Raw genomic sequence first — 14,105 nt, 5'->3', positions numbered from 1 at the left:
GGTTTGCGATGAGACCCTTGTGGTAGGGTCTCATCTGCTGCAAGCCCCAGTGAGCTTCCTGCTCTAATCTAGGCCACCCACAAATGGCAGGCGTTCCTTCAGGAACGCCTCTATGTGTCCAGCCACCCCCCTCCCCGCCTACAAAACGGGGCGTGCTGTCGATCAACATTGACATCCGCCCCATTTGTAGTGAGCCCCTGAGGGAGTGAATTTCTCACTCGCTCCGGGGCTCGCACACGCTGCGCATGCACACTGCCCGACCATCGGCCCACTTGCGAGCACATAGCGCTTGCGAGCGGGTCTGAATGAGGGCCATAGTGTAGTGACAGGATGTAGGACACCACTGCTTTCCATCAGTACACTCATTATGGATTGTAGAAGTGTACCAATGGAATGTAGCAGTGTACCGATGGAATGTAGAAGTGTAACTATGGAATGTAGCAGTGTACCTATGGAATGTAGTGGTGTACTGGCAGAAAGCAGCAGTGTCCTTACGGAATGTAGCAGTCTACCGATGGAATGCAGCAGTGTACTGATGGAATGTAGCAGTGTACCGATGGAATGTAGCAGTGTACTGATGGAATGTAGCAGTGTACCAATGGAATGTAGTGGTGTACTGGCCGAAAGCAGCAGTGTCCTAATGGAATGTAGCAGTGTACCAATTGAAAGTAGCAGTGTACCGATGGAATGTAGCAGTGCACTGATGGAATGTAGCAGTGTACCTATGGAATGTAGTGGTGTACTGGCAGAAAGCAGCAGTGTCCTAATTGAATGTAGCAGTGTACCTATGGAATGTAGCAGTGTCCTAATGGAATGTAGCAGTGTACCTATGGAATGTATCAGTGTCCTAATAGAATGTAGCAGTGTACAGTACCTATGGAATGTAGCAGTGTACCTATGGAATGTAGTGGTTTACTGGCAGAAAGCAGCAGTGTCCTAACGGAATGTAGCAGTGTACCTATGGAATGTAGCAGTGTCCTAATGGATTGTAGCAGTGTACAGTACCTATGGAATGCAGTGGGGTACTGGCAGAAAACAGCAGTGTCTTAATGGAATGTAGAGGTATACTGCTGGAATGTGGTGGTGTACTGCTGGAATGTGGTGGTGTACTGATGGAATGTGGTGGTGTACTGATGGAATGTGGTGGTGTACTGATGGAATGTAGTGGTGTACTGATGGAATGTAGCAGTGTACTGATGGAATGTAGCAGTGTACTGACACAATGTAGGAGTGTATGAATGCAGCACTGAATTGACAGAATGTTGTAGTGTACTGACTAAATGTAGCAATGTAGTGACAGAATGTATCAGTGTACAGAAATGTAGGCTTAAATGTAGGCTTATACTGACAGGATGTAGAAATGTATTGAAAGAATGTAGAAGTGTACTGGTAGAATGTAACAGTGTACTGACAGGATGCAGTTGTGTATTGATGGAATGTAACAGTGTACTGATGAGATGTATCAGTGCTCTAATGGGACGTAGCGATATACTAATAGAATGTAGTGGGGCACTGATGGAATGTAACAATGTACTGATGGAATGTAGTGGTGTAATGATGGAATTTAGAGGTGTACTGAGGGAATTTAATAGTGTACTGAGAGAAAGTATCATTGTACTAATGGTATTAACAGTGTACTGGTGGAATATAGTGGTGTACTGGTGGAATTTAGCAGTGTACTCATGAAATGTAGTGGTCTGCTAATGGAATATAGTGGTGTACTGATGGACTGTACGGGTGTAGTGACAGAATGTAGCAGTGTACTGATGGAATATAGTGGTGCACTGATGGAAAATAGTGGTAAACTGATGGATTGTAGTAGTGTACTGATGGAATATAGCTGTATACTGTTGGAATATAGTGGTGTACTGAGGAAATGTAGTGGTGTACTGATGGAATATAGGGCCTGATTCAGATCCGGTCGCTATTTGCGTCCACTCGCTGCCTAAAAGGGGCCGGATATTTAAATCATGTGCTTGCACTGCATCGCGTAAAGCCGCCCACTAAGTATTAGCGAGTGGCGGCACTATGTGCTCGCACCTGCATAAAGACACCCCTTTGCCACTCGCAACACACGTCATGTCCGGCAGTTGTAGGATTAATCGGGAACATCAAGAGCCATCGGAGCTGCTTGCAGCGCTTGTGGTAGCCTTTTCCCACCACAATATTGCGAGCAGTTCAGGCTTTAATACAACCCAGTCACGTATGTAATGACGCTACTTTGCTAATTATGCACACCCACTAAACTCCGTTGTGTTCGCACATCCACACCCCCGTTCACAAGCACCTCCCCCTGTTACCAGTCACAAATGGCAGAATCTGTCACTCAAAATAGCAGCCCGACTACGGACTGCGGGTGAGCACTTTTCCATCGCACTGACTGGTTCACGCACATGCATTGCGAATTATACGCATGCGCAGATTGCCAAAAATCGCTCAATGTGAGCGAGCGCAGCATAGCGTCCGAGTCTGAATCAGGCCCATAGTGGTGTACTGAGGGAATGTAGTGGTGTACTGATGAAATGTAGTGGTGTACTGATGGAATGTTGCGGTGTACTGATGGAATATAGTGGTGTACTGATGGAATATAGTGGTGTACTGATGGAATATAGTGGTTTACTGATGGAATATAGTGGTGTAGTGATGGAATATAGTGGTGTCCTGAGGGAATGTAGTGGTGTACTTATGGAATATAGTGGTGTACTGATGGAATGTAGTTGTGTACTAATGAAATGTTGCGGTGTACTGATGGAATGTAGTGGTGAACTGATGGAATGTAGTGGTGTACTGAGGGAATATAATGGTGTACTGAGGGAATGTAGTGGTGCACTGATGGAATATAGTGGTGTACTGATGGAATATAGTGGTGTACTGATGGAATATAGTGGTGTACTGAGGGAATGTAGTGGTGTACTGAGGGAATATAGTGGTGTACTGTTGTGGTGTACTGATGGAATGTAGTGGTGTACTGAGGGAATGTAGTGGTGTACTGAGGTAATATATGGGTGTACTGATGGAATGTAGTGGTGTACTGATGGAATGTAGCGGTGTAGTGATGGAATATAGTGGTGTACTGAGGGAATGTAGTGGTGTAGTGATGGAATGTAGTGGTGTAGTGATGGAATGTAGTGGTGTACTGAGGGAATGTAGTGGTGTACTGATGGAATATAGTGGTGTACTGAGGGAATGTAGTGGTGTAGTGATGGAATGTTGCGGTGTACTGAGGGAATATAGTGGTATACTGACAGAGTGTAGTGGTGTACTGAGGGAATGTAGTGGTGTACTGAGGGAATGTAGTGGTGTACTGAGGGAATGTAGTGGTGAACTGAGGGAATGTAGTGGTGTACTGATGGAATATAGTGGTGTACTGATGGAATATAGTGGTGTACTGATGGAATATTGTGGTATACTGAGGGAATGTAGTCATGAACTGAGGGAATGTAGTGGTGTACTGAGGGAATGTAGTGGTGTACTGAGGGAATGTAGTGGTGTACTGATGGAAAATAGTGGTGTACTGAGGGAATATAGTTGTGTACTGATGAAATGTTGCAGTGTACTGGTGGAATGTAGTGGTGTACTGATGGAATATAGTGGTGTACTGATGAAATGTTGCGGTGTACTGATGGAATGTAGTGGTGTACTGAGGGAATGTGGTGGTGTACTGATGGAATGTAGTGGTGTACTGAGGGAATGTAGTGGTGTACTGATGGAATATAGTGGTGTACTGATGGAATATAGTTGTGTACTGATGAAATGTTGCGGTGTACTGATGGAATGTAGTGGTGTACTGAGGGAATGTAGTGGTGTACTGAGGGAATGTAGTGGTGTACTGAGGGAATGTAGTGGTATAGTTATGGAATATAGTGGTGTTCTGAGGGAATGTAGTGGTGTAGTGATGTTCTGAGGGAATGTAGTGGTGTAGTGATGGAATGTAGTGGTGTAGTGAGGGAATGTAGTGGTGTACTGAGGGAATATAGTGGTGTACTGATGGAATGTAGTGGTGTACTGATGGAATATAGTGGTGTACTGATGGAATGTAATGGTGTAGTGATGGAATATAGTGGTGTACTGATGAAATGTACTGTTGTAGTGATGGAATGCAGCAATGTACTGATGGAAGATAAATATATAATATAAGAATCTTTTGACTTTGCAGCCAAGCACTTTGTGAATAAGCATTCCTGGGATCTGATCAGAAGGATAATCATGGTAGATCCAGTACTAGATGATCTGTTTAATCAAAGGCTTCTTACTGAAGAGCAATATAAAAACTTGTGCAGTATGGACACCTCTTTGAAAAAAATGATAGAGTTGTGTGATTTTGTCAGCTCCTGGGATGACACTAGGAAGGACCATGTCTACCTCAGTCTGCGACAGCACAACTTACCGTTTATCAGAGTCTTAGAAAGATCCGACCTAATGCTGAGACTGGACAACTCCAGTGAGTATCTTCATCTTTCCTCCAACTTCACATTATATTTGTATGTACATATGGTGCAGTATTTTACCAGCCATTTGCCTCTGCAGAACGTGGATCCCAGTTTCATAAGCTGAACCTGGATTTGGAGACAGGCTCTTCTGGTAAGTGTTATAGTTGTACACTAATATCTCACCACTTGTTTATTCTGTATTCTGTAATGATGAGGGCAGCAGTGCACAGTATCGGATTGATAATTTATCTGTTTCTCAAACTCTAATACAATGACACAAATCTCATATACAGTATATTTCTCTCATTTTCTGTCCTACTGTTGTACAATGACTCATCACTGTCCATTATTAAATGGCAGAAAGTATCCAAAATGGACTCTGTGCTACTACATTTCTCCTAGTGTTAAAGATACTAGGGGAGATGTACTAAGCTTTGGCGAGTGACAAAGTGGAGAAACCAACCAATCAGCTCCTCACTGTCACTTTACAGGGTCTGTTTTTAAAATGACAGTTAGGAGCTGATTGGTTGGTACTTTATCACTCTCCACTTTATCTTTCTCCAAGGCTTAGTGTAGTACAGTGTTGGCTAACCTTGACACTCCAGCTGTTATGGAACTACATAACCCAGCATGCACTGCTACAGTTTTGCTATTAGGGCATGCTAAAACTGTGGCATGGCATGCTGGGATATATAGTTCCACAACAGCTGGAGTGTCAAGGTTAGCCAACACTGGTGTAATACATCTCCCTCACTAAGTTTAAAAGAATAGATAATTAATATGGGCAGAACCTAGGTACATAGGAATAATAATGGTCTATGTAGTCACTATTCTCTCTCTGTTCCTGCAGCTGGGGAGCACTTTCTGGACAAACACCGATCAGACCTAATAAGCAAGATAAGCAAAGTAAATCCAGTTCTGAGAGATCTCCAGGAACAGGGACTGCTGATGCTTGGACAATACAATGATGTTCTCCTAAAGGAAACTCCCAAAGAGAAGATGACACAGCTATATGATATTGCCGATTACTTGGATAACACCAACAAGGATAAGGTCTATTTATCTCTAAGAAGGAACAACTACCAAATCATTAGAGAGATGGAAATATCTGACCAGCAGCTGAGATCTGAGCCAGGAACCTCTGGTAAGTGATTACTTTATAGATAATGCTCTTACCATTAAGATGAAGGTCTAGCTGGCATGCAGGCAGGCACATGTTCTTGACATGGGATCTTCAGTGATGACCAGGTCTTCTACATGTTTAACCAGCTTCCCTACTGACCACTTCAGTTTATTTTGCTCCAACAACTGACGCTCAAGTTAAACTCAAGAGGTCACTAAATCTACATGTTCCCTATTTGTCCTAGTTTCACTCAATTTTTGGAAAAAGCACATGAGAAAACAAAACTGTACATTTGAGCACTACACCCCAACCGTATTACATGCTGTAGCTATAGAACCCTCGGCTGTGTATTAGATGAAAACATGCTAATAATTATTTTTGTTCTTGTCATTATTAAACAATATATTTTACAGATGTGCCATCCACCAAGGCTTTATCCTACGTTTACTAGTCTGTGTGTCCTTACTCATTTCAGATGGAGAAATATCATCTTACAAAGACTCAATGTACCAGCAAGAAAACCTAGAAAATGAGTGGTAAGAGGAATATAACATGTTTTTTTAACCCTCTATGTCAAGTAATTAAATTTCTATATTTACTATTCTTAAATAACAATTTGACCATTTCCTTGGGCATTTATTTGCTCTCCAGTGTTGCTACTGATCTAAGGGCCTGATTCAGAGCCGCTCGCAAAAACCGAGCGCTCGCTCTGAATCAGGGCGGGCGCTTGTTTTTTAAGTTGGGGCCTCCTGGCTGCTCGCATAGCTGTGGGTGACCACCCACAGCTTATGCAAGCGGCCAGGTGATGGTCGTGATGGTCAAGACCATCGCGACCATCGGGCTTGCGACGAGACCCTTACGGTAGGGTCTCGTGGCCGCAAGCCCCAGTTGACTTCCTGTTCTTATAGAGCGCGTGCGCAGTGGCCCACCATCGACCCGCTTAAGAGCGCTATGCGCTTGCGAGCTGGTCTGAATCAGGCCCTAAGTTGCATGAAGCCCCCTGCTGGCCATACTTCTGCAAAGCGGAAGCTCAATGTCTGGGCCTAATTCTTAGATGAAAGCAAATTATTATTATTATTATTATTATTATTATTATTATTATTATTATTATTATTATTATTATTATTATTATTATTGTTTAAAAATAAATAATGCAATCTCAGCTGCAAACCCACAGGCAGCTTCTGAGTGATTATAAGATAATGCATGCAGCTTCTGAGAGACTATAAGATAATGCATGCAGCTTCTGAGAGACTATAAGATAATGCATGCAGTTTCTGAGAGACTATAAGATAATGCATGCAGCTTCTGAGAGATTATAAGATAATGCATGCAGCTGCTGAGTGAATATAAGATAATGCATGCAGCTGCTGAGTGATTATAAGATAATGCATGCAGCTTCTGAGTGATTATAAGATAATGCATGCAGCTTCTGAGTGATTATAAGATAATGCATGCAGCTGCTGAGTGATTATAAGATAATGCATGCAGCTTCTGAGTGATTATAAGATAATGCATGCAGCTTCTGAGTGATTATAAGATAATGCATGCAGCTGCTGAGCGATTATAAGATAATGCATGCAGCTGCTGAGAGACTATAAGATAATGCATGCAGCTTCTGAGAGACTATAAGATAATGCATGCAGCTTCTGAGAGATTATAAGATAATGCATGCAGCTTCTGAGAGACTATAAGATAATGCATGCAGCTTCTGAGAGACTATAAGATAATGCATGCAGCTTCTGAGAGACTATAAGATAATGCATGCAGCTTCTGAGAGATTATAAAATAATGCATGCAGCTTCTGAGAGACTATAAGATAATGCATGCATCTTCTGAGAGATTATAAAATAATGCATGCAGCTTCTGAGTGATTATAAGATAATGCATGCAGCTTCTGAGAGACTATAAGATAATGCATGCAGCTTCTGAGAGATTATAAGATAATGCATGCAGCTTCTGAGAGACTATAAGATAATGCATGCAGCTTCTGAGAGATTATAAGATAATGCATGCAGCTGCTGAGTGATTATAAGATAATGCATGCAGCTGCTGAGTGATTATAAGATAATGCATGCAGCTGCTGAGTGATTATAAGATAATGCATGCAGCTGCTGAGTGAATATAAGAATGCATGCAGCTGCTGAGTGATTATAAGATAATGCATGCAGCTGCTGAGTGATTATAAGATAATGCATGCAGCTGCTGAGTGAATATAAGATAATGCATGCAGCTGCTGAGAGACTATAAGATAATGCATGCAGCTGCTGAGTGATTATAAGATAATGCATGCAGCTGCTGAGTGAATATAAGATAATGCATGCAGCTGGCTGCTGAGTGATTATAAGATAATGCATGCAGCTGCTGAGTGAATATAAGAATGCATGCAGCTGCTGAGTGATTATAAGATAATGCATGCAGCTGCTGAGTGATTATAAGATAATGCATGCAGCTGCTGAGTGATTATAAGATAATGCATGCAGCTGCTGAGTGATTATAAGATAATGCATGCAGCTGCTGAGTGATTATAAGATAATGCATGCAGCTGCTGAGAGACTATAAGATAATGCATGCAGCTGCTAAGTGACTATAAGATAATGCATGCAGCTGCTGAGAGACTATAAGATAATGCATGCAGCTGCTGAGCGATTATAAGATAATGCATGCAGCTGCTGAGCGATTATAAGATAATGCATGCAGCTTCTGAGAGACTATAAGATAATGCATGCAGCTTCTGAGAGATTATAAAATAATGCATGCAGCTTCTGAGAGACTATAAGATAATGCATGCAGCTTCTGAGAGATTATAAGATAATGCATGCAGCTGCTGAGTGATTATAAGATAATGCATGCAGCTGCTGAGTGATTATAAGATAATGCATGCAGCTGCTGAGTGAATATAAGAATGCATGCAGCTGCTGAGTGATTATAAGATAATGCATGCAGCTGCTGAGTGATTATAAGATAATGCATGCAGCTGCTGAGTGAATATAAGATAATGCATGCAGCTGCTGAGAGACTATAAGATAATGCATGCAGCTTCTGAGTGATTATAAGATAATGCATGCAGCTGCTGAGTGACTATAAGATAATGCATGCAGCTTCTGAGTGATTATAAGATAATGCATGCAGCTGCTGAGTGATTATAAGATAATGCATGCAGCCCCTTAGAAATGTATTGAGATGCCCACTGGCGGCTTCGCAGATCTAAGTTAGTGCCCACAAACACGCGGTGGTGGCCACACATCTTCGATAATTGACCAACTGATTTACCGTATAGTCGCAGGGAATGTCCAAAGGAACTGAGTCACTGGCGCCAAGTTTTCTGCGTACAGAATTTCAGTAGTATGCGGAGATACGTTCCAAAAATTACCGCGACACACCTGCGGTTTTGCCGCCTCTCCCCGTATCCACCCTCATAATTCCCTGAATGTCAATCACTTTATAAAGAAATCCTCATGGCGAGTGGCATAGCTAAGGTATCTTGGCATGTGCGCAGTGCAATCGTAACGCATGCGCAGTTGTCCGATAATCGCGCAGAAGTGTAAATATTGCATCCACATCTGAATCCAGCCCTCTGTCCCAGTGTGACCGATTCAGAAGGCAGTGGCGCTTCAGATTGTTTCAGTCCCTGTAAAATTGTAAGACTGGCACCTTTCTGGGTGACGTTGGCAGACGATCATGTGAGAGTGTAGCAGACGTTTAGTCTCAATGGGCCTCATCTATGAAGGTGTAAAATAGCGGAAGTGAAAATCCTCTTTGGTGGTGCCATACATATGTGACAAAGTGCATGAGTACATGGGCATCGGAATGGCGGGGGCAAGGGGGCAGCTCACCCCCTCCCAAACAATTGAAAGGAGCGGTGGCTGCGGGCTGTCAGGGTCTGTGCCTTACAGCAAAAGGCTGCACGGCCCCTGCACCGCATGGTGTAGGAGGTGTAATGTGTGGGCTTTAAGTTAAAGCAGGGGCTTGCAGTCTATTACTATTAAGCACAGATCCTGACCACCTGCGGCCTCCACTCAGGCAAGGGAGAGGAGGGGGTGAGCCTCGGAAAGATTTTATGTTGTCCTCCCAACATAAAATTGTTCCAACGCCCCTCCATGGGTATGATGAATAATGCAGTTGTTTTTATGGAGGAGCGTTTTGGGAGATATCGGACACTGTGGGAAGTTCTTTGCACAATACAGTGCAAGCACCAGTGCGCCCAATTTTGCAGAGGAATGATTGCTGTGCTGAGGGACGCAGAGCCATTTCCATCCACCAATCAGATCCTTATGTGGACTGGGAATGGCTCTGTGACTCTCAGCAAAGCTAATGATTTGACTACAGGTTGAACTAGCCCTGTGTAAGTTATAATCCTCTGATTGGTTGATCTAGTTCTGTAAATATTCTAATGCTACAGGTCAATCTAACACTTCAACTGATTTAATGTTCTAATGGCCTGATTCAACTTGGATCGCTATTTTGCTAATGCACATGCAACGCAGTTGCTAATATCAGCAGTGAATTTCAAATGCCTTGCGATCACAGTATAACACTGCGATCACAGCCGGACATAAGAACACCCACTTTCCCTTGTCTCACATCCGTAATACTTAGCAATAGAGTGAAAACATTGGTACAATCGAGTACCATCGGAGCCATACGCAGAATAGTAGTTGACCTGACCCTCACGCGGGAATTGCTAAACTTAATACACACAGTGAGTGCTCAGGGTGTGTACGGCTTTGCAGTGGATAATTTATGCACCCCCCACATGCAACGGCGTTCGAACACTCTGGCAGGCCTGCATTTGCATGACAACCCCCCTGTCACCATCCACAAATGGCGCTTCCTGTCAATCACACTGGTATGGGTCTGCATAGCCTCTGCGTATGCAGAATCGATTGCAGTAGCTGGTTCGCCCAGACGCACTGCGATGCATACGCAGAATGTGAAAATCGTCCAACTGCGTGCGTATTAGCAACTGCGTTCCTTGCTAAATCAGGTCCTATGTGCAGGTTGGTCAAGAACTGTAGATAATTCATTAATCTGATTGACTACAGGTTGGTCTGGCCCTGATACTATCTTCATGCTCTTATCAGTTAGAGGTTGCTTTAGTCCTATGAACACTAAAATGATCTACTGTAATAAACTCTACAATATATTCAATGTCCGGCACATATGGGCCATTTGCAATGCTTAAGATGGTCACTAATTGGAGCTAAAGCATCTTTTGAACCTTGATGTAAGTGTACTTAGTTCTATGCTAAATAATTACACTAACATAGATATTATCTTATCAGCTAATTCTCTTTTCTGTTGCTGTTTTGTTTTTAAGGGTGGCACCTCCGTCTCTGAGATACACGATAACCTGTGCTGTCTGTTGGGACCTGTTCAATGATCCTGTAACACTGATATGTGGCCATAACTTCTGCAAGGGCTGCATTGAGAAAACCTGGGACAAGCAGGATAAAGGGGATTCTTCTTGTCCTATTTGTAGACGAAGATTTAGATACAGACCTGAGTTGAGAAGGAATCCCGTTCTTCATCAAGTCGTTGAGTTTTGCCAATTAACGAGCTCCACCCAGAAAACCAGTGGGCTATGTACTTACTGCATTCAGTCTTCTGCAGCAGCTGCCAAAGTGTGTCTGCTGTGTGATGCTTTCCTATGTGAGGAGCACCTGAATGTACATAGCAAGCTCCCAGAACACGTCTTATTAGAGCCCACCATGTGTTTACAGAGGAGAAAATGCTCTGTCCATTATAGAATCCTGGAGTATTACTGCTATGAGGATGCTGTCTGTGTCTGTGCCAGCTGCTGCGTTATGGGAGGGCACAGAGGTCACCGGGTGGAACCGGTGAATGAGGCAGCTGAGAAGAAGAAGGATAACTTGAGATGTGCTCAAGAGAAACTCATCTTAAAAAAATTTAAGATTATGAAGAGTATAGAGGTTTGCAGGAGAGAAGAGCTTGGGGATGTCTCAGGCCAAGGACATGATGAGGATACGGTTAGGAAGTTGCTGATTCTTGACCAAGATGTCCTCTGTGATATTTCCATGCAGGAAGATCAGCCTTCAGTCTCTCACCTTATTCAGCAGCTGGAGGTAAAGATGGACAGGCATGGCCATGATATAGACCACATTGAGGAGCTGTGCAACACTACTGATCTAGTACTTGTCTTAGAGGACCATAGGAGGTTTATGTGATGTAATAGATATAGTCATAAACAGAAGATATCAACTGTAAGGGTGAATTTCAATTAAATTAATTTAATTAAATTAATATACACAGAATTATGAATCTAGCTATAGTAAGATGAAACAAAGATTTACTATACAGTAGGGATGTGCAGGCTCGGATTGGTTTGAGTTTGCACGCCGAGTTCGGATTTTTCCCTCCAAAAAAACGGAACTCAGAAAGAGGCAAAACGTCATCTTGCATGGACAAACATCATCATTCTTGAACCTATCCAAGCCTGCACATCCATTCTATACAATCTTTGTACCTTATTTTCAATATACAGATGTGTTTTATCAACAGTATGTTAATCTAAACTGTCAGTAATGCACAATAGCCCACTTTTTTCAAGTTTCCAAGGTTTCAAGGTAGGAGGTACATGGGGTTTTAGTGCCACAGATCAATTTATCATGCACTCAACCACTACTGGTGTTATTCGGTAAACGCTCAGGGGGAGGAAAGGGGTGCAGCCATGCAAGACGGGACAGCACTGGGCGTAGGGAAGCCTAGCGCCGGCCCTGGCCAGGACCATTTGCCCTAGTCCATCCAGGGACACAATGATGCAGGCAGGATTCAGCAGGCTGATCTACTATCCCAAAATTGTTGAGTGTCCCAAACATTCCGTGAATATAGGGAAGCCCAAAGTAACGTGTGGGAAGTAGGCAAATCTTTGCTCTGCTGTTCTTATTCTAATTTGTTGTTTCCTTGGTAACATATCCTAAGATATATGATTTTCCTAATTAGTATGATGGGTTTTCTTTACTGTGCAAGAGTTTATCCTGTCCTGTACAGTACGTGTCCTTACAGTATTTTACATTGCATAATAAGTTTGTGATTGGCGCTATTTAAGTCAGTATGAACTGGATCCATTTAATTTTAATAAAAGATATTCTGATTAGTCAGCAATACTAAGATGTTTTATAATTCCAGGGAGCCATCTGCAGAAAACTTAATGTGTATAACTGAGCATCTAATACTTGATTCCTTTAATTGGGAAGGAAATAGGTGAATGAGGACAGAGGGGAGGAATGACAAGAGGTTCAGTTATTGAGTGTTGCTCAAAGAAAAATAACTAATTGTATTGAGTATTATGTTTTGTGGATTACATTTTGATTTCGTTAAACATTAGAGTGTATGGTCAAATTTAACATTTTACTAGCGTTTAGAATTTTACTTTATTTTACTAAAAAGTTAAAACCATTATAAAAGGGATTTATTTACAAATAAATGTGCTTGATTTTAAAATGTAAAGTATTAGCTTTATAAAATGTTTCTGGCAAAGTTATTATACAAAATTATTCCATCAAACATGTTTTCACATAACTTTAGGAGTCAACCTTCCACAATTATAAATATAAAAGTTTGATTAAGGCCATCACTTTATATAGGAGGAGTGGTAGAAAAACTATATTTAAAAAGAACTTATGTTTGAATTTCAATAAATAAAAAAAATTAAATAGAACAACATTGCATTTTTGTGTAGTGTAATGGCGTGTGGGCCTGGTTTCTATAGGCTTTGAGTGTGGCCACATATAGGCCCTGATTCAGAGCCGGACGCTCTGACCAGAGCGCTCGCTCTGAATCAGGGCCCACCTCCATTAATATGGAGCGTCCACAGCATATACGAGCGTGCAAAATGATGGTCGTGATGGTCTTGACCATCGCGACCATCGGAACTGCGAGTAAAAGCCTGCGGTTGGGTTTTTCAATCGCAAGGCCAGGAGTGATTTTGGCTCTATCAGACAGTAGGCGTTCCCTTGGGAACGCCTCCGTCTGGCAGGCACGCCCCCGACACGCTCACCAAAGGGGGCGTGCTGTCAGTCACCATTGACAGCACGCCCCCTTTGATGAGACACTCCGAGCGAAGGAAAGTCCTTCGCTCGTCGGGTCTCGCGCATGCGCACGACTGAGCTCCCTCCGTCGTGCGCATGCGCAGTGGGGACCATCGACCCACTTGCGAGCGGACAGCCACTCGCGAGTGGGTCTGAATGACCCCCATAGTTTGTGAGCTAATAGGACTATAATATAGGAAATATCAGACTTCATCAAACTTTTTGCACTATTGTGTGTTATTCTGATACATTTCTGGCGACTTTTTAAATTGCTGACTATTACATCAAGCAAATTGTATGTTTAACATTAGAAACATTTGGAAGGCATGTTGTGTCGCGGCAAGATTACTTGAAGTGCGATTCCGGGAAGTTTAGAAGTAGTGGAAGGAAATACTCTGATCAATACACTTTGATTGTACAGGACATTGTCAAATGTATTAAAATATTCACTGGCGTCACTAGGGGGCTGCGGGGTGCACCAGGTAACACCATCCAAGGGGG

The 14,105-nt window shown here is 42.7% G+C and overlaps 1 protein-coding gene across 1 annotated transcript in view; it reads left to right on the top strand.

Annotated features, from left to right (window-relative positions):
• LOC148476929 (uncharacterized) overlaps positions 1-13,166 on the top strand; it is a 113,551-nt gene extending 100,385 nt beyond the window's left edge. The window contains exons 11-15 of the mRNA XM_088457443.1: positions 4,157-4,441; positions 4,528-4,581; positions 5,281-5,574; positions 6,029-6,089; positions 10,874-13,166. Coding sequence (XP_088313569.1) covers positions 4,157-4,441; positions 4,528-4,581; positions 5,281-5,574; positions 6,029-6,089; positions 10,874-11,741 — 1,562 coding nt within the window. The 3' untranslated portion in view covers positions 11,742-13,166. The remainder of the gene's footprint in view (positions 1-4,156; positions 4,442-4,527; positions 4,582-5,280; positions 5,575-6,028; positions 6,090-10,873) is intronic.
• The last annotated feature ends 939 nt before the right edge of the window (positions 13,167-14,105 follow it).

The sequence above is a fragment of the Taudactylus pleione genome, unplaced genomic scaffold (assembly GCF_031769625.1).
Source record: "Taudactylus pleione unplaced genomic scaffold, aTauple2 ptg000762l, whole genome shotgun sequence".
Classification (NCBI taxonomy): domain Eukaryota; kingdom Metazoa; phylum Chordata; class Amphibia; order Anura; family Myobatrachidae; genus Taudactylus; species Taudactylus pleione.
Note: the sequence above shows the minus strand (reverse complement) of the source record. Positions and strands in the feature narration are given on the sequence as shown.